This window comes from Paramormyrops kingsleyae, chromosome 17, assembly GCF_048594095.1.
Source record: "Paramormyrops kingsleyae isolate MSU_618 chromosome 17, PKINGS_0.4, whole genome shotgun sequence".
Lineage (NCBI taxonomy): Eukaryota > Metazoa > Chordata > Actinopteri > Osteoglossiformes > Mormyridae > Paramormyrops > Paramormyrops kingsleyae.
Genome location: NC_132813.1, coordinates 16,598,056 through 16,619,552, shown reverse-complemented (window position 1 = coordinate 16,619,552; position 21,497 = coordinate 16,598,056). Strand labels below are relative to the sequence as shown.

The 21,497-nt window shown below is 49.2% G+C and overlaps 1 protein-coding gene across 12 annotated transcripts in view; it reads left to right on the top strand.

The window, feature by feature from the left end:
- LOC111860875 (rap1 GTPase-activating protein 2) overlaps positions 1–21,327 on the top strand; it is a 41,125-nt gene extending 19,798 nt beyond the window's left edge. For 2 of the 12 annotated variants that reach the window (XM_023845026.2, XM_023844977.2), the window contains exons 2-24: positions 7,301–7,385; positions 10,691–10,726; positions 11,435–11,482; positions 12,048–12,080; positions 13,030–13,248; positions 13,675–13,778; positions 14,568–14,646; positions 14,745–14,798; positions 15,014–15,097; positions 15,300–15,400; positions 15,537–15,666; positions 15,796–15,951; positions 16,063–16,134; positions 16,299–16,385; positions 16,642–16,788; positions 18,075–18,197; positions 18,338–18,450; positions 18,547–18,645; positions 18,726–18,855; positions 18,976–19,072; positions 19,167–19,237; positions 19,630–19,668; positions 19,821–21,327. In XM_023845026.2, coding sequence (XP_023700794.1) covers positions 7,301–7,385; positions 10,691–10,726; positions 11,435–11,482; positions 12,048–12,080; positions 13,030–13,248; positions 13,675–13,778; positions 14,568–14,646; positions 14,745–14,798; positions 15,014–15,097; positions 15,300–15,400; positions 15,537–15,666; positions 15,796–15,951; positions 16,063–16,134; positions 16,299–16,385; positions 16,642–16,788; positions 18,075–18,197; positions 18,338–18,450; positions 18,547–18,645; positions 18,726–18,855; positions 18,976–19,072; positions 19,167–19,237; positions 19,630–19,638 — 2,077 coding nt within the window. In that variant the 3' untranslated portion in view covers positions 19,639–19,668; positions 19,821–21,327. Of the gene's footprint in view, positions 1–7,300; positions 7,386–8,277; positions 8,597–10,690; positions 10,727–11,434; positions 11,483–12,047; positions 12,081–13,029; positions 13,249–13,674; positions 13,779–14,567; positions 14,647–14,744; positions 14,799–15,013; positions 15,098–15,299; positions 15,401–15,536; positions 15,667–15,795; positions 15,952–16,062; positions 16,135–16,298; positions 16,386–16,641; positions 16,789–18,074; positions 18,198–18,337; positions 18,451–18,546; positions 18,646–18,725; positions 18,856–18,975; positions 19,073–19,166; positions 19,238–19,629; positions 19,669–19,820 lie in introns of those variants that run through there. The other 10 variants (XR_002842113.2, XR_002842111.2, XM_023844986.2 and 7 more) reach the window with 10 other exon arrangements.
- Positions 21,328–21,497: the final 170 nt, after the last annotated feature.

Here is a 21,497-nt window from a genome sequence, read left to right as displayed (position 1 = left end):
CTGCTGTCCTCTGAGTCAATGTCCCGCTGTCCTCTGAGTCAATGTCCCGCTGTCCTCTGAGCCAGCGTTCTGCTGTCTTCTGAGTTGATGTCCCATTGTCCTCTGAATCGATGTCCCACCATCTTATCAGCTGGTGTTCTGCTGTCCTACGAGTTGATGTCCCACTGTCCTCTTATCTAGCATTCTCCTCTCCTCTGAGTCGATATCCTACCGTCCTACCAGTTGGGATTTTTTGGTCGTCTGAGTTGATGTCTTGCTGTTCTATGTTCTTCGCAGCAGACGAAGTTTTATGTTATTGTTGTTTTAATGCTATGAAAGTCTTTCCTCTGAGTGAGGTATTTTTAGATTGGCAAGAGTTAGTCATTGTGGAAGTCTTACGTAGTGGTGTGTGTGTGTGCACACACACATCTGTTATTTGTGGGTCAATAGCTGCATTCTCCACACATGGGAAATTCCCTCCATCTCATCCTCGTACCTGAGCTGTCATTAGGTGTCTCCTCCCCTGCATTTTGAAATTGACGTCATAGTATCAGTTTGCACTCCTGTACACTGTGTGCACACACACTGTCATTCACCTTATTTTTAAGTGTTATCTATATAGCCATATATATTATTCATAAATGGCCTTCGTGTTTTGCACTTAAAGTTTCTGAATGTTTACATTCTGCAATTCCCAGACCATTAAAATAACTGGTTTTATATCAATATAATTGAATTAGTCTTAATTGGTGATTGCATCTGTCTGAGGTGATACAGGCAACCCTTAAGCACACAGACATGCCCCCCCCCCCCCCCCCCCCCCGATTTGTGGACAGAACACATGCTTCATATGTAGACCATCAATATTAAGCTGGCAGGTAGGATTTATTCATTAGCCTTGAGACCGAGTGGCGGATCTGAGACCAGGTATCTGTGCCAGCAATCAGAAGGTTACTGGTTCAAATCCCATGAATGTCAGGAGTGATTCTACTCCTTTGGGCCCTTGAGCAAGGTCCTTAACCTGCCGTTGCTCCATCCTGGGTATGACATTAACCTACATCCAGCCCAGTCCTCCAACTTAACGGAAAATTGGGGGGGGGGTTGGTGGCAGGATTGGCAATCTAGCCACCAGAAGAAACTTCACACTGTTCCATTCTACTTCAGTCAGCGTGGTGCTGAGGTGTCACCGGCTGCACTAAGTTCCTCATCCCTAAGGTGGTTCATCGTATGGTGGGTGCAGTAATGCACTGTGTCAGTGCTCCTTACCTCCTCCTCCCTGTAGACGTAGCTGTACTTCGAGAGAGAGAGCGGTTTGCTGCTGTTTTCCTGTGGTAGGCAATAGCCTGCTTTTGTTAGGGATGGTGTTTGGCACTGTAGGTTAGCGCTAAGGTTAGTACTTCGGGGTCAGACCCTTAACCCTGGTGTTTGGCTCTGTAGGTTAGCGCTAAGGTTAATACCCCGGGGTCAGACCCTTAACCCTGGTGTGTGGCTCCATAGGTTAGCACTCAGGTTAGTACCCCGGGGTCAGACCCTTAACCCTGGTGTGTGGCTCTGTAGGTTAGCGCTCAGGTTAGTACCCCGGGGTCAGACCCTTAACCCTGGTGTGTGGCTCTGTAGGTTAGCGCTCAGGTTAGTACCCCGGGGTCAGACCCTTAACCCTGGTGTGTGGCTCTGTAGGTTAGCGCTAAGGTTAGTACTTCGGGGTCAGACCCTTAACCCTGGTGTGTGGCTCCGTAGGTTAGCGCTCAGGTTAGTACCCCGGGGTCAGACCCTTAACCCTGGTGTGTGGCTCTGTAGGTTAGCGCTCAGGTTAGTACCCCGGGGTCAGACCCTTAACCCTGGTGTTTGGCTCCGTAGGTTAGCGCTCAGGTTAATACCCCGGGGTCAGACCCTTAACCCTGGTGTGTGGCTCTGTAGGTTAGCGCTCAGGTTAATACCCCGGGGTCAGACCCTTAACCCTGGTGTGTGGCTTTGCATAAAGGCATTTGCTACCTAAATGTGTATAAATGTATATTATACACACATACTCTCAGGTGCTGAGACACCAGGGCTCTGTTCTCATAATCAGATAGCGCCATCGATCCTCCGCTGCTGCAGAAATGTCATTATCCGCCCGGCTGTTTTCCTCTCCGAACTAAAGCACCTTTCGCCTTCGACTGCGTTTCTTTCATATTCATGCCGGAGTGGCATGAGGATGGAGGTGGAAGCTGCACAGGTGATTGTGGTGATCAGAAACGACGGCACGCCAGTACAGAGCCTGGCACAAGCTGGTGGTTGGCAGCAGGTGGCCATGCCACTGCTGGGTCCTCCTCACGCCCTCAGATATCAAGGTGAGCAAGGAGGTAGTGAGAGACGATGGTGGTGGTGGCGATGAGGACAGGATGTGTTTGTATCTTTGATGATCGATGAACAATGACCATAGTTAATATGGGCCATGTTGGTTATTCTAGGGTGATGGCCACAGATTGTACTGATGGCGGAGCCGAACAATGATGATGGCAGATCAGAGTGATGACAGATAATGGTCATGATATTAACATGATAAATTATAATGGTGTAACAGTAGGTCTGGGGTTTGTGCCCATGTGCAGAAGACTGTGACGTAATTGTATCAGCAATGAGCCCTGAACCCGACTGCCCCCAGGACCCGGACACTGGGCCCTGAGCCCAACTGCCCCCCGGAACTGGATGCTGGGCCCTGAACCCCACTGTCCTCGGGTACCAGACGCTGTGCCCTGAACCCCACTGCCCTCGGGTACCAGACGCTGGGCCCTGAACCCGACTGCCCTCGGGTACCAGACGCTGGGCCCTGAACCCGACTGCCCTCGGGTACCAGACACTGTGCCCTGAACCCAACTGCCCTCGGGTACCAGATGCTGGGCCCTGAACCCAACAGCCCCCGGGTACCAGACACTGGGCCCTGAACCCAACTGCCCTCGGGTACCAGACACTGGGCCCTGAACCTGACTGCCCCTGGGTACCGGACACTGAGCCCTGAATCAAACTGCCCCTGGGAACTGGATGCTGGGCCCTGAATCAAACTGCCCCTGGGAACTGGATGCTGGGCCCTGAACCCGACTGCCCCTGGGAACCAGACGCTGGGCCCTGAACCCGACTGCCCTCGGGTACCAGACGCTGTGCCCTGAACCCAACTGCCCTCAGGTACCAGACGCTGTGCCCTGAACCCAACTGCCCTCAGGTACCAGACGCTGTGCCCTGAATCCGACTTCCCATTGGGTACCAGATGCTGGGCCCTGAACCCACCAGCCCCCGGGTACCAGACACTGGGCCCTGAACCCGTCTGTCCCCGGGTACCGGACGCTGGGCCCTGGACGAGAGTATCCGCTAATTAAATCAATCTCATATTGATACTGAAGATAACAGATTACAACAATGATGATGATTACAGTCCGTTTACTAGTTAAAACTTCACAGAAATCCCTCTGGTATCTGGGGTGCAAACGGTCTTTTTGAATTCAACAGAAATGGGAGTGTCAGGCTAGAGTCTGGTGTAATTCTTTGGTACGTTGGTGCTTCCACTTTACCTGTAACATTAAAGGCAGAAAGCAGGACCACCCAGACCCTAAATAAACCTAATTTTTTCAAACTTAATGAGATGCGGAATGCGATGGCAGGAGAGCTAATATGGAATATAGGATGGATGATTAAGAGGAGAGGATTATTCACTGAGGAAGTTACATCCCTTTTCACTATTCCTGTCATTTTTTGCATCTTTTTATTAAAGGTTCTCAGTTTGTAGGACTGTAGAAGTAGAAGTGTGTTAATCTGTATGTATGTTTCTGTGTGAGTGTGTGTCTGTGTCTGTCTGCCTATAGGGGTGTGTGTGTGTGTGTGTGTGTGTGTGTGTGTGTGTGTGTGCGTGCACGCACAGGCACCTCTAGGGTCCTTCCATACACAGTGACTCAGCGTTAGTCTGACCTTCTCGCTGATATCTCCATTCTCTGACCCCTGAGCCTGTGCCCAAGTCTTCCTCAGCAGCGTTCCTCCCCCCCAATCCTGCCTGCACACCATCCACAGCTCCGTCTGACCAGGAACTACTTAATTACCGTGGAAATGAGAGCAAAGACAGCATCAGCCACATGCAAACAGACTCACACACACACACAAGCAAGCAAGCACTCTGCTGAAATACACACTAAGAGTTATGTGTGTTTATTCAGCAAACTTAGGTTGCGCACACACAGTATGCTATTGGGTGTGTTCGCTTTGAGAACATTTTTGTATAGGGATTCGTGTGTGTGTGTGTGTGTGTGTGTGTTAGTCATTATGCTGTCTACCTTAATAGGTGCATAGGTGTGTCACTGACAGATCAGGTCAGATTAGTTGATGTGACGGACTAGCAGCAAAAGGTCATGTGAGTGTGTGGACTAAAATCTGAATGTCTCTATGTTTAAATAGCTGTTTAAAGCAATAATGTGTTGCTCTGAGTGAGAACGATTTTCTGTGTGAAAAAGCTGTTCTTCATAGCTGCCATTATCGCCTCAAACTAAGGAACAGGAACCCTACAACATAATAAACATGCAGGTACTGCTGTGTGCCTTCAGCTGTGTGTGCTCTCTGTGAAACACACACACAGCCAAACACACGCAGGCAGAGACACAGACACACACACACAGCCAAACACACGCAGGCAGAGACACAGACACACACACACAGCCAAACACACGCAGGCAGAGACACAGACACACACACACAGCCAAACACACGCAGGCAGAGACACAGACACACACACACAGCCAAACACACGCAGGCAGAGACGCAGACACACACACACAGCCAAACACACGCAGGCAGAGACACAGACACACACACACAGCCAAACACACGCAGGCAGAGACACAGACACACACACACAGCCAAACACACGCAGGCAGAGACACAGACACACACACATAGCCAAACACACGCAGGCAGAGACGCAGACACACACACACAGCCAAACACACGCAGGCAGAGACACAGACACACACCTTGTGTTTACGTGCTTTTTAATCTCTCTGTGAGTGATTGCAGGGATGTTGCCTTTATGTTCGACACAAACAGCTGGAATTAGGTGCAATCATACCACTTATTCTGTCTCAGCCGTGTGAAATCATCTCAGTTGGCTGAAGGGGAAAATAACCCGCAGTCTCAGGGCCTGACTGAATAATGCAGTCTTTGGCACGGATCCCAGCTCGCACCAAAAGTCGCCTCATTTGACTAATTCTGCTCATCATGCTGTGCCAACGAGTGGCTTCTGTCAACATCATTTTTTCGCAATTAGACATTAGCAATGGAGAGACCACTGCCCTCTAGTGTTCACAGGGGGAAGCGCCATTTGTGGACAGTGACTTGATTGTGTTGATTCCCATGGAAAAAAATGTTAAGAGCTCTTTATTGGGGTGGAGGTACCTTCTGGAGCATGACCTGTAGTTTCCAGATTAGAACATGATGTCTGCTGAGGGCCTGCAGGCCAGCAGCAAGAGCCGCCACTCTGAACAGCTGCCACTATAGGACAGAAATATTGACTGGCAGATGTAATAGGAAGTGTCTCTCATTTCCCTGAAGGTTGGTTTGTGTTTGGGTTTGACCACATTGGAGGTACAGTATTACGCTAATTAGACAAGCGTCTACTAAGTGTCGTCTTAAAATACTTCTGAATGACTTGCGTTGAGTCCCCAGTCACGTTGCATCAACTGGCTGTGTCACCCGTGTTGGATCCTTTCCAGAGCACACGGTAACACTCCTAGCTTCCTGGGTTTCGGAAAGTTCTTCAAAAGGGAGAAAGTCACTGGAGTCTCCGTGAAGTGTACGGCCTGTGGTAAACACTCCGTCAGGCCGTCTTGGCAAACGTACCAGCTGGCCGTATGTTTGGTTTTCTTTCACGCCTGGTTAGCGTGTAAACTGTACTTGGAGAGGTGGATGCCTCAAAATTAACAGCTACGATGTGTAAAGCCACAGTAACTTTGATGTATTCAAAGCATTTGTTCTGTCTGATGTGTGTCCAGCTGTTTCCAATGGCATTTATCCCTCCGAACGTGACAGAAAGCAGGGCATTGAGCGCAATTGGCTACACCATTCTGCTTGTACACTGTACTGCCTGTTACTCTCCACACTAAGCTGTCTGTTAGTCATTGCACTGTACTGCCTGTTACTCTTCACACTAAGCTGTCTGTTATTCATTGCACTGTACCGCCTGTTACTCTTCACACTAAGCTGTCTGTTAGTCATTGCACTGTACTGCCTGTTACTCTTCACACTAAGCTGTCTGTTATTCATTGCACTGTACCGCCTGTTACTCTCCACACTAAGCTGTCTGTTAGTCATTGCACTGTACTGCCTGTTACTCTTCACACTAAGCTGTCTGTTAGTCATTGCACTGTACTGCCTGTTACTCTTCACACTAAGCTGTCTGTTATTCATTACACTGTACTGCCTGTTACTCTCCACACTAAGCTGTCTGTTATTCATTACACTGTACTACCTGTTACTCTCCACACTAAGCTGTCTGTTATTCATTGCACTGTACTGCCTGTTACCCTTCACAATAAGCTGTCTGTTATTCATTACACTGTACTGCCTGTTACTCTCCACACTAAGCTGTCTGTTATTCATTACACTGTACTCTCTGTCACTCATTACACTGTACTGCCTGTTACTCGCCACACTAAGCTGTCTGTTATTCATTACACTGTACTGCCTGTTACTCTTCACAATAAGATGTCTGTTATTCATTGCACTGTACTGCCTGTTACTCTTCACAATAAGCTGTCTGTTATTCATTACACTGTACTGCCTGTTACTCTCCACACTAAGCTGTCTGTTATTCATTACACTGTACCGCCTGTTACTCTCCACACTAAGCTGTCTGTTATTCATTACACTGTACTCTCTGTCACTTATTACACTGTACCGCCTGTTACTCTCCACACTAAGCTGTCTGTTATTCATTACATCGTACTGCCTGTTACTCTTCACAATAAGCTGTCTGTTATTCATTACACTGTACTCTCTGTCACTTATTACACTGTACCGCCTGTTACTCTCCACAATAAGCTGTCTGTTATTCATTACACTGTACTCTCTGTCACTTATTACACTGTACCGCCTGTTACTCTCCACAATAAGCTGTCTGTTATTCATTACACTGTACTCTCTGTCACTTATTACACTGTACCGCATGTGACTCTCTACACTAAGCTGTCTGTTACTCATTACTTCTCACAGTTCCTTGGCCAAACAGAACTGTCTGTAACAGTCTGTTACTCATTACACTGTACTCTGTTGCCCTCTATATCTATGCTGGTCTTTTTTGTTACAGGAAGCAGGACGTTCAGACCATATCCATTGTGCCTGTAGGGGATGGTCCCCCTTCACCTCCTCGTACAGCTCCACCCACCATGAAGGTAGGTGATATGGTCAAGGCTCACCTGCAACCCGCCCTCCAGCTGCTGGCCTGAGAGCTAGAGGCTCTTGGGAAATTTGACATTGTCATTACTCATTAAAGGTGACCTATTAGGGTACAAGATTATGGAAACTCAAGATGAATCACCACTGGATTTTTAAACATTCACTGCGGTATTACATGTCAACAAGTGGCAGATATACTGCAGGGATAAGAAAAATATATTGTTTAAAAATGTAGCCAGTCAGTTGAAGTGACAGAAAGATGTGTTTAGGGAATGGTATGACCTTGAGCTTTTTTTGGAGCATATGTGAGTAAACTGGGGATGGGGACAGATGCAGGTAGACAGTTTAACAGTAATTAATGAATGCAATGTCAGAACTGCTGTTGAATCGGGCTTGGAAGGGCGTGGGTGCTGGGACAGCCGAGCGATCGTCACATGGCCGCAGGCTGCCACGCGCCTGGCCAAATGACCCCCGCCTCTCAGTGTAGTCACTAACACGGCACATCACCCTGAGTAGAGAGAGGCGGCACCTATCTTGTCATGCACCCAGCCTGCCGACACCCTCCCACTGCGGTGTAGTCAGTAATGTGGCACGTTGCCTTGAGCAGAGAGGCGGCCCCTGTCTGAGACTCCCTAAAGAAACCCTCTGAACAAGCAGAACAATGCATAATCCTTATTGACCGAGATCACATACTTACATACCGCACGGCTTGTCAGACTGGTAATGTGTGTGTGTGTGGGTGTGCACGTGCGCAGGTGTCTGTGTGTGTGTGTGTGTGTGCGCGCGCGTAGGTGTGCGTGTGTGTGTGTGTGTGTGTGTGTGTGTGTGTGTGTGTGCGCGCGTGCGCGCATGTGGGAGGAGTCCTGTGGAGAACCTCCTTTTATTTGGACATAATGCGACCGTCCCAGTTTCAACATGAAGACAGAAAACAAGAAATGAAAGTCGTACATCCTGATTGTCGCTGAAGTAAGCTGACCGACGGCTCTCCAGGAAATAAATGTGAGAGAAAGGTAGGAGGCAGCACAGAGACGCGCCACACCGCGGGGAGGTGGTAGGACAGTGGTAGGACACCGAGCTGATGAGCGGCAGCACTGGCCTGGACAGCAGGGGAAGCGTTTCACCCAGAGGAGACAAAGGGAAGCGATTCGGCTTAGTAATCACCTCCGAGAAAGTAGGAAGCCAGCAGGCCACGAAATAATGTGCATATGTGAGTGTGTATTACAGCAAATGTGTCTTTTGTGTGTTTCTGTCAAATGTATTTGTTACCTGTATATCCAGGTGTAATGGGTATGTTTCCTGTATGAAACAGTATGTATGAATGTGCTCCTCATATCAGCTGTTTGTGTGTTTATGTGTGTAGTGAGTATGCATGTTGTGTTTCTGCTGTATATATGTTCTGTGAGTATGAGTTGCATATGGAAGCCATGTGTTTACATGCCAGTTGACAGTGGACATATATGTGCAGTTCTGTACCAAATGGGGGAAGGGGATAGGGAGGTGGGGTTAGGGGGCGGGGCTGCAGCAGGTGGCTACACCCACTAAAAACTGTGGTGGTCCACAGAGAGGTGAATTACCAATCAAACGAGGCAGGGGAGTGGCTGGGGACCCTGCACCTACTGCACTGTGTTTTCTCAGCTTATCTGCTGTGCTCTTGCGCGAGAACGTGAGGCTGGCGGCGAGCGAGCGTCATGCGCACGTCCACCTGCTGGCAGACGGTCTGGTTCATGGTCATGATGATGAATGCCGGTGGGAAGCGGCCAGCAGCGAGTGCTGGATCCCGGCTCCCCAGGCGCTCTGTGGTGTGGGGGCGGTCCTGGGTCCACACCTGTCGCCCATCTGGCCCAGCGACCTGTATTGACACAGCGAGTTGGGCGCGTTGCTCACGGATCAGCGCCACGTTAAACATTGACATGTAGTCGGCCCTCCTCCTTCTGCTTGCTCGTTATATCCCAGGTACCAGGGGCCCCGGCTGCCTGTCCTCACAGGACACGCCTCCTCTCCCATAATCCACATGAATGTGGCGAAGCTCAGCACCAGGGCCTCAGCTTGGCTGTCTTTCCTGGGCTTGGTGATGGTAACATGTGGTGACGGCCGTCTGTGTGCCGCTGCTCTAAGCCACTGGCCACGTTTCCCCAACATGGAGCTGGTGCTGGTGCCGGTGCTGGGCTGGTTCTCACTTGGTGACTTTTGAGAACCAGCCTGCGTTTCCACCAATTTCAGAAGCAAACGGAAGTATAAGTGAAAGTAAAGGTTTATCTGTATTTCGTTTTTTGGACTTATTTTGCCAAACCGAAATAAACATTTCCAGAGTACGACTCATACTACTGTATCCACTTTTGTCTCCATTTTGTCTCTGTGTGAGTTTATTCTGTCTCACTGTTTCACCACTTTTAACGTTAGCGCAGCACGTTACGGTGCCACATTCTGAGCCCAGCTTTTCTGTGGTGCCGTGCTGGAGTCGTTTTTCCTGGCCCAGGGCCATATTTTTGTGGTGGAAACGTGTGGAACCAGTGCTAGACTGGGAAAAAGTCCGACACCGGCAGCGCGTTGGTGGAAACGAGGCTACTGGGGCCTGCCTGTGTTTTTAAAGGCCAGTGAGGTTCTACCTTTAAGTAATTCTGATTTTCACAGGAGCCCTTTAAGGCAGATGCTCCCCTTATCGCATTAACCTTAATATCCTCATTCCTCTCTTGCTTTTTCTGCCACATTCCTCCTTGTTGCTGTTTTCTCTTCAGCGCTGAACCTGTTTTGTTCAGAGTGGTTAGGAATGTTGCCAAATTCCCTCCGGTGACGGCTGTCCTACACACCCAGTGCCTCTTGGGATGCCTGTTTCTCCTTTGTGCTCGTCACCTTGGCATCTGCAGCTAGGCCCCGGGGTGAATTTACGCATCGGGCCCTAGGATATGTGACTCCCATTAGCGGTACAGGACACCTTTCGTCGGGCTGAGAAGTGTGGCATTGTGGGATACACGTGGTGGTTTGGAGATGGCCCTACCTGCCTTTGGACATTGATGCAGATAGCAATATATTTCTTAAACATCTTAGTAATTAAAGGTCCTTTTTAAATATGTAAATAATGCCAGTTCTATGCCATGCAAGTAAACAGAGTAATGCCAAGTATGAGTAGCCTAATGAGTCGGCCCGTCAGCTCTGAATATTGTGAGGGCTGTAGCTTAATGAGTTGACCTTCTGGTCTGCAATATGGTGAGAGATAAAGGGCCTAATTAGTTCACTGTCGAAACGAGCCTGGTCAAGGGTCTTGGGTCTTAACCTTCACCCTTGTTCTCTCTCTGTCTCACAGTCGGCCGAGTTCTTTGACATGCTGGAGAGGATACAGGTAAGACTCCGTGCTCCCGGATCACAGTAGCCCAGAACCAAATCCATGCTCTGTGACTGAACTCGGCTAACATTAACCCAGTGGTACACTCTTCACCAGTGATGTTAAGGTCAATGTTAAACACTGATAAGGATTAAGATGTGTGCTTCTTGGGTGTAAATTATGTTGTATCAGCTGTCCATTCATTGTTAAAGCCATGGCCAGTAAAATTATTTGTTTTAATTCCAGAAACAAAAACATTCACAAAACGTAATTGAAACATACTTGGACTCTTGATACGGGGCATTCACACTGCTGCCCAGATTGAGTGTAGAAAACCCATGAGCTGCTTTTGGGTTTGAAGATGCTGTGTATCCCAGGCAGCCAGCTCTGAAGGCCAGTGGGGCCGTAAGAACTTCTTTTTTAGTGTGAGATGGAGCGGATGACTCCCCCTGCTGGCCGGTTTCTGATCAGCACCGTTGCTCATAGTAGCACTGGAGACAGATGACAACAGTGACAATGACAAACAGCAGCTGTGCTGCTCTCCTCTCGCATAAAATGACTTGTGGTAGAAATGCATGATGAACGAGCTGTTTCTGATGGAGAGGAGGGCCTGTTGCCTGCCTTCAAATGTCAATAGGCTAAAACAAATGTGTGTGGAAGATTGTAGATATTAATGTGAAGGTGTTGCTGTCATGTCTGCCCCACAAAACCCACTCCACTCTTAAGCAGGCCCCAAAAACTGAGGAGATGACAGCCAGCTCCCAGAAGCACAAGGTCTGACGAGAGTGCGGGCGTGCCGTGTGCTCACGTGTCTGTGCGCTATCCATGTGCTTGGCTGTGATGGCAGCTCCGCTAAAGGTGTTAGCCGCGTGTAGCACCCCAGCTGTGCCCGCCCAGGTGCCCAGAGCCGGCTACCAACACGGGGCATGCTTTAACAGCCTTGTGAGTCTCTGCAGCTGAGAATGTTTGGATTGAAACTGATTGGTCATCAGTTCACTGGCATAAAGGGACTGATATGAAGGTAGAGGAGTCTGCATTTCACAGACAACTGCATAAAAACATGGAGTTTGTGTCCTCACCTGGGGGCTTACAGGGCTAAGATCTAGGTGTCTAGGTGTCTGTTATTAGTTGTTTACTTTGTGTGTCAGTGTGTTGCCTCTGCACCGTCCCAGTGGTGATGCGCTTTCTCCATGTGCTTTCTTCTTACATCCAAACACCGGCATGATCCATTTTAACAAGGAAGATGTGATCGAGATAGATCCGCTAATGGTTGTTGAAGGTGTGCTGCTGCGTTTTGCTGAGTTGGTGCTCTGATTAATCTGTGCTGTCTCCCCTACAGGACGACTATATTCCATACCCGCGGATTGAGGAGGTAAGGCTTTGCGCACACACATACACACACACATACACACACACATACACACAAATACACACACACACACTGTACACACATACACACACACACATACTGTACACACACACACATACACACACACACACACGCACGCACGCACACACACACACATACACACACACACACATACACGCACACACACACACACATACACGCACACATATGCACAGTCAGGTAAACATATTTTTATGGCGACCGCTTATTATTTTCTATGGGAATAATGCTAACGCTAACTATGACAACCTTAACCCCTACTCAGCCCTAACCATAACCATAAGTAACCAAGCAAAATACAAGAGTTTTTGCATTTTTTGTTATTTCATTGCAGTCACAGATTTGTATTAAATTGAGTTTTCCTGGTCCCCATAAGGGAAAAAAAACAGGTATTCATCACATTGTGGGGACATTGTGTCCCCATAAGGTAAGTTATACCCACACACACACACACACACAATGTGTATCTGATGCCACAATGGTTAAGCTCACCAGCTAATTATAACATTTCTTAATTGTAGTCATGGGGCGGCAAACACCCCTAGGACCAGCGTTTGAATCTCTTCCATGGTTCTATGCATGTGGAGTTTGCATGTTCTCCCCGTGTCATCATGGGGTTTCATCCAGGTCCTCCGGTTTCCCTCCACAGTCCAAACACGTGCTGAGGTTAATTGGAGTTACCAAATTGCCTGTATGTTGTGCGTGTGAGAGTGAATAATGTGTGTGTACAGTATGTGCCCTGCGATGGGTTGGCACCCCATCCTAGACTGTCCCTTGCCTTGTGCCCATAGGACCCCCCACAACCCTGAATAGAATGAGCAGGTTCAGAAGATGGATGGATGGGGAGTTGTAGTCAAACCCAAGCTTAGCTGTCATGATGAGTGAGGGCTTGTTTTTTATTTGTCACCCCCAGGTCCTGGAGAAAGGCAGCCCATACCCCCAGGTGATCCTGCCCCAGTTCGGGGGCTACTGGATCGAGGACATGGAAGCCAGCGCCGGCACCCCCACGTCCTCTGACAGCAGCCTGTGTGACGAGGACGATGGAGGGGGACGTGGCCCCGAGGGTCACTTAGGCTTTCGGCTGGAGTGTGACAGAACAGCCCGGACATACCGCAAGCACTTCCTGGGCAGGGTGAGCCCCAGGGGACTCGCTTCCTGTTTCGGTCAACTGACATTAGGATATATTTAGTACTGCAATGGCTGCTCAATTACTGTATGTGACAGCCGACCCTGTCTGTCATTTGGCACCCGGCACCACTTAAATCTAGATTCTTAAATACTAATTTGAATCTGCTTAATAGCAGTGAGGCTGCCTGGTGTCATATTACCAGAGTTTGATGATTCTCTAGGTCACGCAGAATTACAGGAGATGGATGTTTTTGGGTGACAGTACTGGCTGTTCTGGATCGCTGATTGAAATGAAATAGTGGTGTGTCGGTCTCCTGAGTGCCAGAGAAGAACTCTGATCTAATTGTGGAGTGAATAGCTTGAAGAGGGAGCCTCTCTGGGTCGGGTGGACTGCTTCATGCTCTCTCCTCTCTCTCCTGTCCTCACGCAGGAGCACCTGAACTTCTACTGCACGGCAAGCGGCCTGGGAAACCTCATAATGTCCCTGAAGCACGAGGAGGTGGAGGGGCAGGAATACCTGCGGATCATTCTCAGGTTGGGTGGGCCAGAATGCGCTGTGATGATGGAGCGATCCCGGATCATAGTCAGGAGGTGCTGTGATGATGGAGCGATCCCTGATCATAGTCAGGAGGCGCTGTGATGATGGAGCGATCCCTGATCATAGTCAGGAGGCGCTGTGATGAGGGAGCGATCCCTGATCATAGTCAGGAGGCGCTGTGATGATGGAGCGATCCCTGATCATAGTCAGGAGGCGCTGTGATGATGGAGCGATCCCTGATCATAGTCAGGAGGCGCTGTGATGAGGGAGCGATCCCTGATGATAGTCAGGAGGCGCTGTGATGAGGGAGCGATCCCTGATCATAGTCAGGAGGCACTGTGATGAGGGAGCGATCCCTGATCATAGTCAGGAGGCGCTGTGATGAGGGAGCGATCCCTGATGATAGTCAGGAGGCGCTGTGATGAGGGAGCGATCCCTGATCATAGTCAGGAGGCGCTGTGATGAGGGAGCGATCCCTGATCATAGTCAGGAGGCGCTGTGATGAGGGAGCGATCCCTGATCATAGTCAGGAGGCGCTGTGATGAGGGAGCGATCCCTGATCATAGTCAGGAGGTGCTGTGCTCAGGCAGGCAGGGCGTGTCAGGTGGTCATGTGTCGTGTATGTTCGGGCAGTACACACTGAGCTCTGCCCTGTATGGTGCCCAAGGCATTCCCCCTCTTCACTGGGTGGTCCTTCAGAGACTCACTGCTCACTAATAGGCTTGCAAGTGGAGAGGTACAGAGTGGGAAGAGTGAGGGCTGACTTCACCTGATCCTGCCTTCAGGTCTCGCATGAAGACGCTGCATGACCGCATTCACCTGGAGGGCCTTTCCCAGCTGCCCAGCATCCCTCAGATAGCCAAGGTACTCCCCAGCTTCTCTCCCCCATCTTTATATCCATACGCTGTCCACCTGCTGTCAGTGTTAAAATCGTACTGTGGGGGGGGGGCTCTGCATTTCAGCTGTTCTGCGACGATGTGCCTGGTCTGAAGTTCAGCCCAGTCCTGTACCCCAGAGTGAGTCAAACTCCCAGCATGCACCTGGGCCCACACATAAACAGACCCATAGCACAACCGGAACTATAACTAGCTCTAAGTGCTTACAGGATCTCGTTGATTCGATCTCGTTGATTCGATCACTGTGAGGGCCAGTTCGGACTTTGGATTACACGGTGCTGTGTTCCGTCACCGTGGTAACCCAGGAACACCTGCATTTCCCTTCGTATTCCTAGGCATCCCAGCTCATAGTTAGCTATGATGAGCATGAGATTAACAACACGTTCAAGTTCGGGGTGATCTACCAGACGTTTGGCCAGGTGAGTGTTTCCAATTCTGGGATATGATTGGCTGGCTGCAGCTCCAGGTTTCTGAGAGTAAATTTCCTGCATTAATTGCTGAGCGGGCCAGTTTGCTTACTTAGGTGTCTTTAGCATTAGCTGTGACTGTACTGCTTACTGGTGAGTGGCGTGGCGGGTACACGGGGTGTGACACAGAATCAGCTCCCTGCCTCCCCTGCAGACCACGGAGGAGGAGCTGTTCGGGAACAACACGGAGACTCCTGCCTTTAAGGAGTTCCTCAGTCTGCTGGGAGACTGCATCGACCTGCAGGACTTCAAAGGGTAAGAGTCACAGCACCACGCGAGTCGATCCTCAATCACGTCCACTTCCCGTCACGGGCGTTTACGCTTACGTTACTGTTGATGAGCAGGGTGCAGCGCCTTCCAGTTACACCCCCTCGCCTTGGTGTATTCTCAGGTTCCGTGGGGGGTTAGATGTGTCCCACGGTCAGACGGGTTCGCAGTCTGTCTATACGGTCTTCCGACGCAGGGAGATCATGTTCCACGTCTCCACCAAGCTCCCATACACAGACGGGGACACACAGCAGGTAGCCCGCAGCGCCACCCAGAGGCCATCAATAAACAGCTGTAATTAGCTGCCTAAGCCTTCATTTCTTCCTCATAAGCAAGTGCGTGAATGTTGTCATGGCGATTAAGTATTTACTGATCCCCCTCAGCTACAGCGGAAGCGGCACATCGGCAACGACATCGTGGCGGTCATCTTCCAGGAAGAGGGCACACCCTTTGTTCCTGATATGATCGCCTCCAACTTCCTGCATGCCTACATCCTGGTACAGGTGGAGCACGCTTGCACAGCTCAAACCACATACAAGGTACTAACTCCCTCCATACTATTTTTAAATAGTACACAGCTGACACAGCATTGGACACTCCTCCTACCTGTGCAGAGAGAGAACGGAACTAGACTCTTTCTCTGACCGCAGGTGTCTGTCACAGCTCGAGAGGATGTCCCACCTTTCGGCCCGCCTCTCCCTAACCCAGCAGTCTTCAAGAAGGTACGAGATGGACACAGGGAATCCCGTCTGTCGCCCTCAGATTTAGGGTACTATGGCAGGGACGTGAACCAGCAAACTTAGGATGCATGATGCAGCAGGTGTTAAGTGCTCAGATTCTGTGTCTTCACTGCTGGGATCCTCTCCCTCCTGCGCACTAATATTAGGGTCCAGAATTTCGGGAGTTCCTGCTGACCAAGCTGATCAACGCAGAGACCGCCTGCTACAAGTCGGATAAGTTCGCTAAGCTGGAAGTGAGCAGCAGTGATTGAGTGTGTGTGTGTGTGTGTGTGTGTGTGTGAGTGTGTGTGAGATAAAGCCCGAGTATCTGTGTGTCTGTATGTGTGTTTCCGTCTGTGTCTGTGTTTGCGTGTATCTGTGTCTGTGTTTGCGTGTATCTGTGTATGTGTGTGTGTGTATCTGTGTATGTGTGTGTGTGTATCTGTGCATGTGTATGTGTGTGTTTGCACACGTGTGTAATAAAGCCACGTGTCTGCCTGCCTGTGTCAGGGTCGGACACGGGCTGCCCTGCTGGATAACCTCCACGACGAACTTCACTGCCAAACACTGGCCGCGCTGGGCCACGGCCTGGGGCTCAGCTCCGATGAGGACAGGCTGGAGAATGGCGGCCATGGCGGACTGCTGGAGTCCTTCAAGGTGGGCTCCTGTCTGTCTCCCCAGCTGCAGAAAAACATATATAGTGGACAAATTTCACCCTTTATGCTGCAATAAACATGAATGAAGGAGCCCCGAGTGGCCCCTACCAAATTACACACTGCGATGGGAATCCCATGGCACCCCCCAGCCCCCTGTTTGATGGTATGGCCTTTTGCTCTTCACAGGCAGTGTGGAGGTTCTTGTCCAATGCGACCTCCACACCCACAGGAGGCGCTGTGCTGATCTGTGCAGTGGCAGTTTCTGTCTGCTACCTCTCCCAGCTGCTCTAGAAAAAACAGTCATTGATATCAACATGTAATACCAATAAAACATGCTGTTTTTTGTTTAGAGTTTTTGTTGTTTTGTCTTTCAGCTTATCCTAAAGTGTGCTAATGCTGCCCTCAGTTCTATAGGCATATAGAGTCGTTTTAGCTCCCCAGTGACACTGTGTGATAGTGACTCATGCAGCAGAATCACATTTCAGTCGCTTCAGAGGAGCCCAGAGCTTGATTCTCCAGCCTCCTTTTCAGCAGCAGATGGGAGCAGGGAGGGAACAGGGTTCCTAACACAGGCACTGAACACTTAAAGTTCTCGCTACGGCGGCGTTTCCCAACCTGGCCCTCGGGGGCCCGCAGACGGTCCACGTTTGTGCTCCATCCCAGACAGTCCTCATTTTACCTGGAGCTGTGAAGGAGCAAAAACATGGACTATCTGCAGGTCCCCGAGGACTGGATTGGGAAACACTGCACTACAGAACCATTTGGGTTGGGAATGATGCATCCTCTGGTTAGGGGTCAGGTGAGAAGGCCAGCTCTGAGCTTAACACCACATTCCGGCTCTGGTCCAGGCACCAAAACACACCTTCAGAGACAAAGGCTTAACCAATGAGTTTTGTAACAGTCCTACCTTAGAGTCACTGTCTGCTGCGGCATGTGTTCGGCACCAAGCACAAGGCTCATGATTTCCAGGGGCTAACTGTGTACTCTGTCACTCTGTGGTGCGGTTTGACAGTTCATCATGGCCGAGGAGATCAAAGTCTTGTGCTTCCTGCTTTAGATGCCCAGCTCACATGGTCCTGTACGAGCTAAACTGGCAGGTGGAAGATGGATGGACGGTTCTGATAGTTTGACATGTTTATGATGGTCGTTAAATGCTCATTAAAATTTTTACCCAAGAGGCAAAATATTTTTTCTTTCTGTCCATCACTTAACAGTGCAGTGTTTATAGAATGGTGAGTCACTTTACCCATAATCCTCTTCTCTGTCCCATTTCCCCTCCCTACCCAGAGAGCCATGCGGGTTCGTAGCCACTCCATGGAGACAGTGGCGGTGTCCCATCGCCACCGGGGCCCAGGCCTCGGAAGCGGGGTGCCACAGAACAGCATGGAGTGCACAAAAAGCACGTACACGGTGAGGCGGGGGGGGTGGCAGAGCAGGGCACAATGGGCCTACTTCTGGACTGAAGTTTGCTCAGGTGCTTTAGAGCTCGCAGGAATGGGTGCATCAGCAGATTGGTGAGACTCCGCCCTCCCCATCTTTTCCATATCCAGCCCCCTGTGATGTCGGCCAAGTCCCCACTAAGGAGCCCAGTAAAACGGAAGTCGGGGCTGTTCCCGCGCCTACACTCCAGCTCAGAGAGCCAGGCGGACAGGCATGCCCGCGGGTGGGTCCGTCACACCAGCATCTTCAAGGCGTTTCAAACCCAGTTCCCTGTGCTTGGCAGTATTTCAGTGCTGAGCAGCTCCATTTGTTTCCATAGTGACCAGAAGAGCTCAGACAGCAGCCCCATGTCACAGGAAGTGAGGTCAGATACCCTGTCTAACCCCAGCTCTCCAGAGATCTGCCCCAATAAGGAGAGGTGAATAGCCGTGTGTGAGTAATGAGCGAGTGACGTAGACGTGTCAGGGCTGAACAGTGGCCACGCTCCTCACCCCACAGGCCTCCAGGCAAGCTGAAGGACTGCATGGGCCGGACGAACATCTCCCGCTCTTCCAGCAGTACCAGCAGCTTCAGCAGCGCTGCCGGGGAGGGCGAGGTCCTCGATGAGCTGGACAGCAGCAGTGCAGGGGTGGGTTTGGCCTGGGGAGGAGCTTAACACTAGCTCTGAGGTGGGCGTGGCCTGGTGGCGATTATTAATAGCATCAGACACGGTTAATAACAAAAAGTACTGCCCCCCGCCCTCCCCCAGAGCAGCCAACCCTCCATGGCTTCTTCATCTGTGTACAGCCCCTGCCTCGTTGTGGACGGCCTGGTGGCACCAGCCATCATGTGCCGCAGCCCCACAGGTAACTCCACCCCCCCCCCCCCGACGCCAGCACACAGCAGTGACACGGCGGACAGGACTCCACTGATGATCATATGATCTTCTCTCCCTGAAAGATGCAAAGAGTAAGATGTCGCCGAGGTCCAACTTAAAGTTTCGCTTTGACAAGCTGAGCCACTCTACAGCAGTGAGTACAGACATGGAGTCTGTGTATGTGTGTCTGTCTCTGTGGGTCAGATATACATTACATTGTGGGGACCAAATCTCTCCTGGATGTTGCGGGGACCATTTTTTCTGTCCCCACAAGCAGAAATTCAGTTTTATAAAAATCTTTGACTGCATTCAAAAACAAATGCCAAAAGTCTTGTATTTTATTTGGTTACTTATGGTTAAGGTTAGGGCTGGGTAGGGATTAAAGTTGTCATTGTTGGGATTAGGGTTTTGCCCATAGAAATTAATGGATGGTCCCCACAAAGCACAGGTGTGGTTGTGTCTGAGTGTCTCTGTGTGTCTGTGTAGACTCTATACTGCAGCTCAGTACAAGACCATTTATTTAACTGATTTCACTTCATCCTCTAGGGACACTAGGGCACTTATGTACAAAAGGCAGAGTTGCTGGTAAGTCAGATCTTCTTCCCGTCCACGCTGTCTTTGCGCGGTCTGGTCCTGTGGTCTCCTTTGACACTCCTCGCTGTCCTGTGATTGTGACAGCTCCCCTGCTGTTCAGACTCAGCTTCAGTACACTGTCTCCATTTTCTTCACTGTCCCAGGCAGCTGGTGAGAATGGGGTGATGTCATACTAGAGGAGACCACTTCAGAAGCTGGAAGCACTGAAGAAGGAACTCTTAAGGTTAATGTAATTATCGCACTGTTCTCAACCAAGAACAGAAGAGGATCATCGTCCAAAATGTTTAGAAAGATATTGCGCGTCGGCAATGAAGCCATTGCCACAAATTTACTTGGCATTACCAATTTGGCTATGATTGTCCAAAACAATCTGACATGACATTGCCAAGTGAAAGAGCAACAGCAAGCAGTTAAAGACTTAATTAGATAATGCTCCAGTAGTCAGCTCTGCATTTTGTCAACCTAAGCTTCCTCTAGTTTCGTCTCTTAGTAACGTCTCAGATTTTGTGTAGCCTTGAATTCTTTGTGGTCTCATTGAACTTTTAGCTTTTAGCTGCTGCGACGATGTTCAGAGACAGTAGAGTGATGCGGTTGGAAATGTAACAAGCACAGAACCAGTCTCATTTCAGATCACACCAAAGACTTACAGAAATGACGGGGCGGGGGCTCAGTGTTAGGCCAGGTCTCCTATCAGCACAATCAGAACCTCAAATAGACTCCAGCTCATTCCTATCTCACAATCACGCTCTGTCTGATGCTCAGGGACATTGCTTCTTAATGGCCTAACTCTGGTCATTAAAACAAACACTATCTCCGTACATCACTTATAAAAGGAAACTCCCTGCAAAGTGCCATTAAAATGCCTTGAAACTTTATCCCTTGCTGCCGCTAATGTTGTTCCGCGTAAGTTCGGCCGCCATTGGCTTCACCCTGCGAAATGGCATGCAGCTATATGAACAATAAAGTGCAGTTCCTAGAGCTCCAGGTCCATCTAGTGGCCGCCAGTGCAAATTACACTAAAATGTAAACTGATGGGGAAAAAAGTTACGTCATTTAACATTCATTAAAAATTATCAGAATGAATGCATACCTGTAACATCTAAGCACGATTACATACGCGTATGATATTCAGTTATTTTAAAGAGATCGTATATATGAAAGTCAGTATACCTCAAATCTAGACAATTAAATTAAACAGCACATATACAGAAGGGACACTTTATGTTAAAGATGGCCGCAAACCATTTTTGTTTCTCATGTTGTATGTTACATAACATTTGTAATAACACCGTTCACTCTTTAGCGAGCTGTCCCAGTTGTCAAGAGGAAAATATAATTTTATTCAAAATCAGTGTGTGACCAAAATGAAACATGCTACTGTTGTATGAATAGAATGTAAGCACAGTTTCCAGGTCTTGGTTGGCGATGCAGAAATCTCATGCTGTCCTACAGAGAAAGTCCTTCTGCCTGCATTGTGTGTATAAAGAATATATTTATTGCTATTTTAGCTTATTTCCTTTTATGTTGTAATGTTAAAATGTAATTACAGAGTAAAAATTAATTTAAATAGAAAGGTAATGTAAATGTATATTTGGCTATGTAATGTGCAATGGAAATTTTACTACAAATAAAATGTTGTATTTTGTGTGAGCTTTTCTCTATTTTTCTTCTTCTGGCTCTGAACAGGGTTTCAGTGCAAAAGAATGTGAAAGAATATATGTCTAGTTATTTCATAGCTAAACATTTTGGGCCCCATGAAAGCATATCATAGTGGCCCCCCAACCCAGAACAATCCAGTTATGTTCCACATTGTTTAGAGA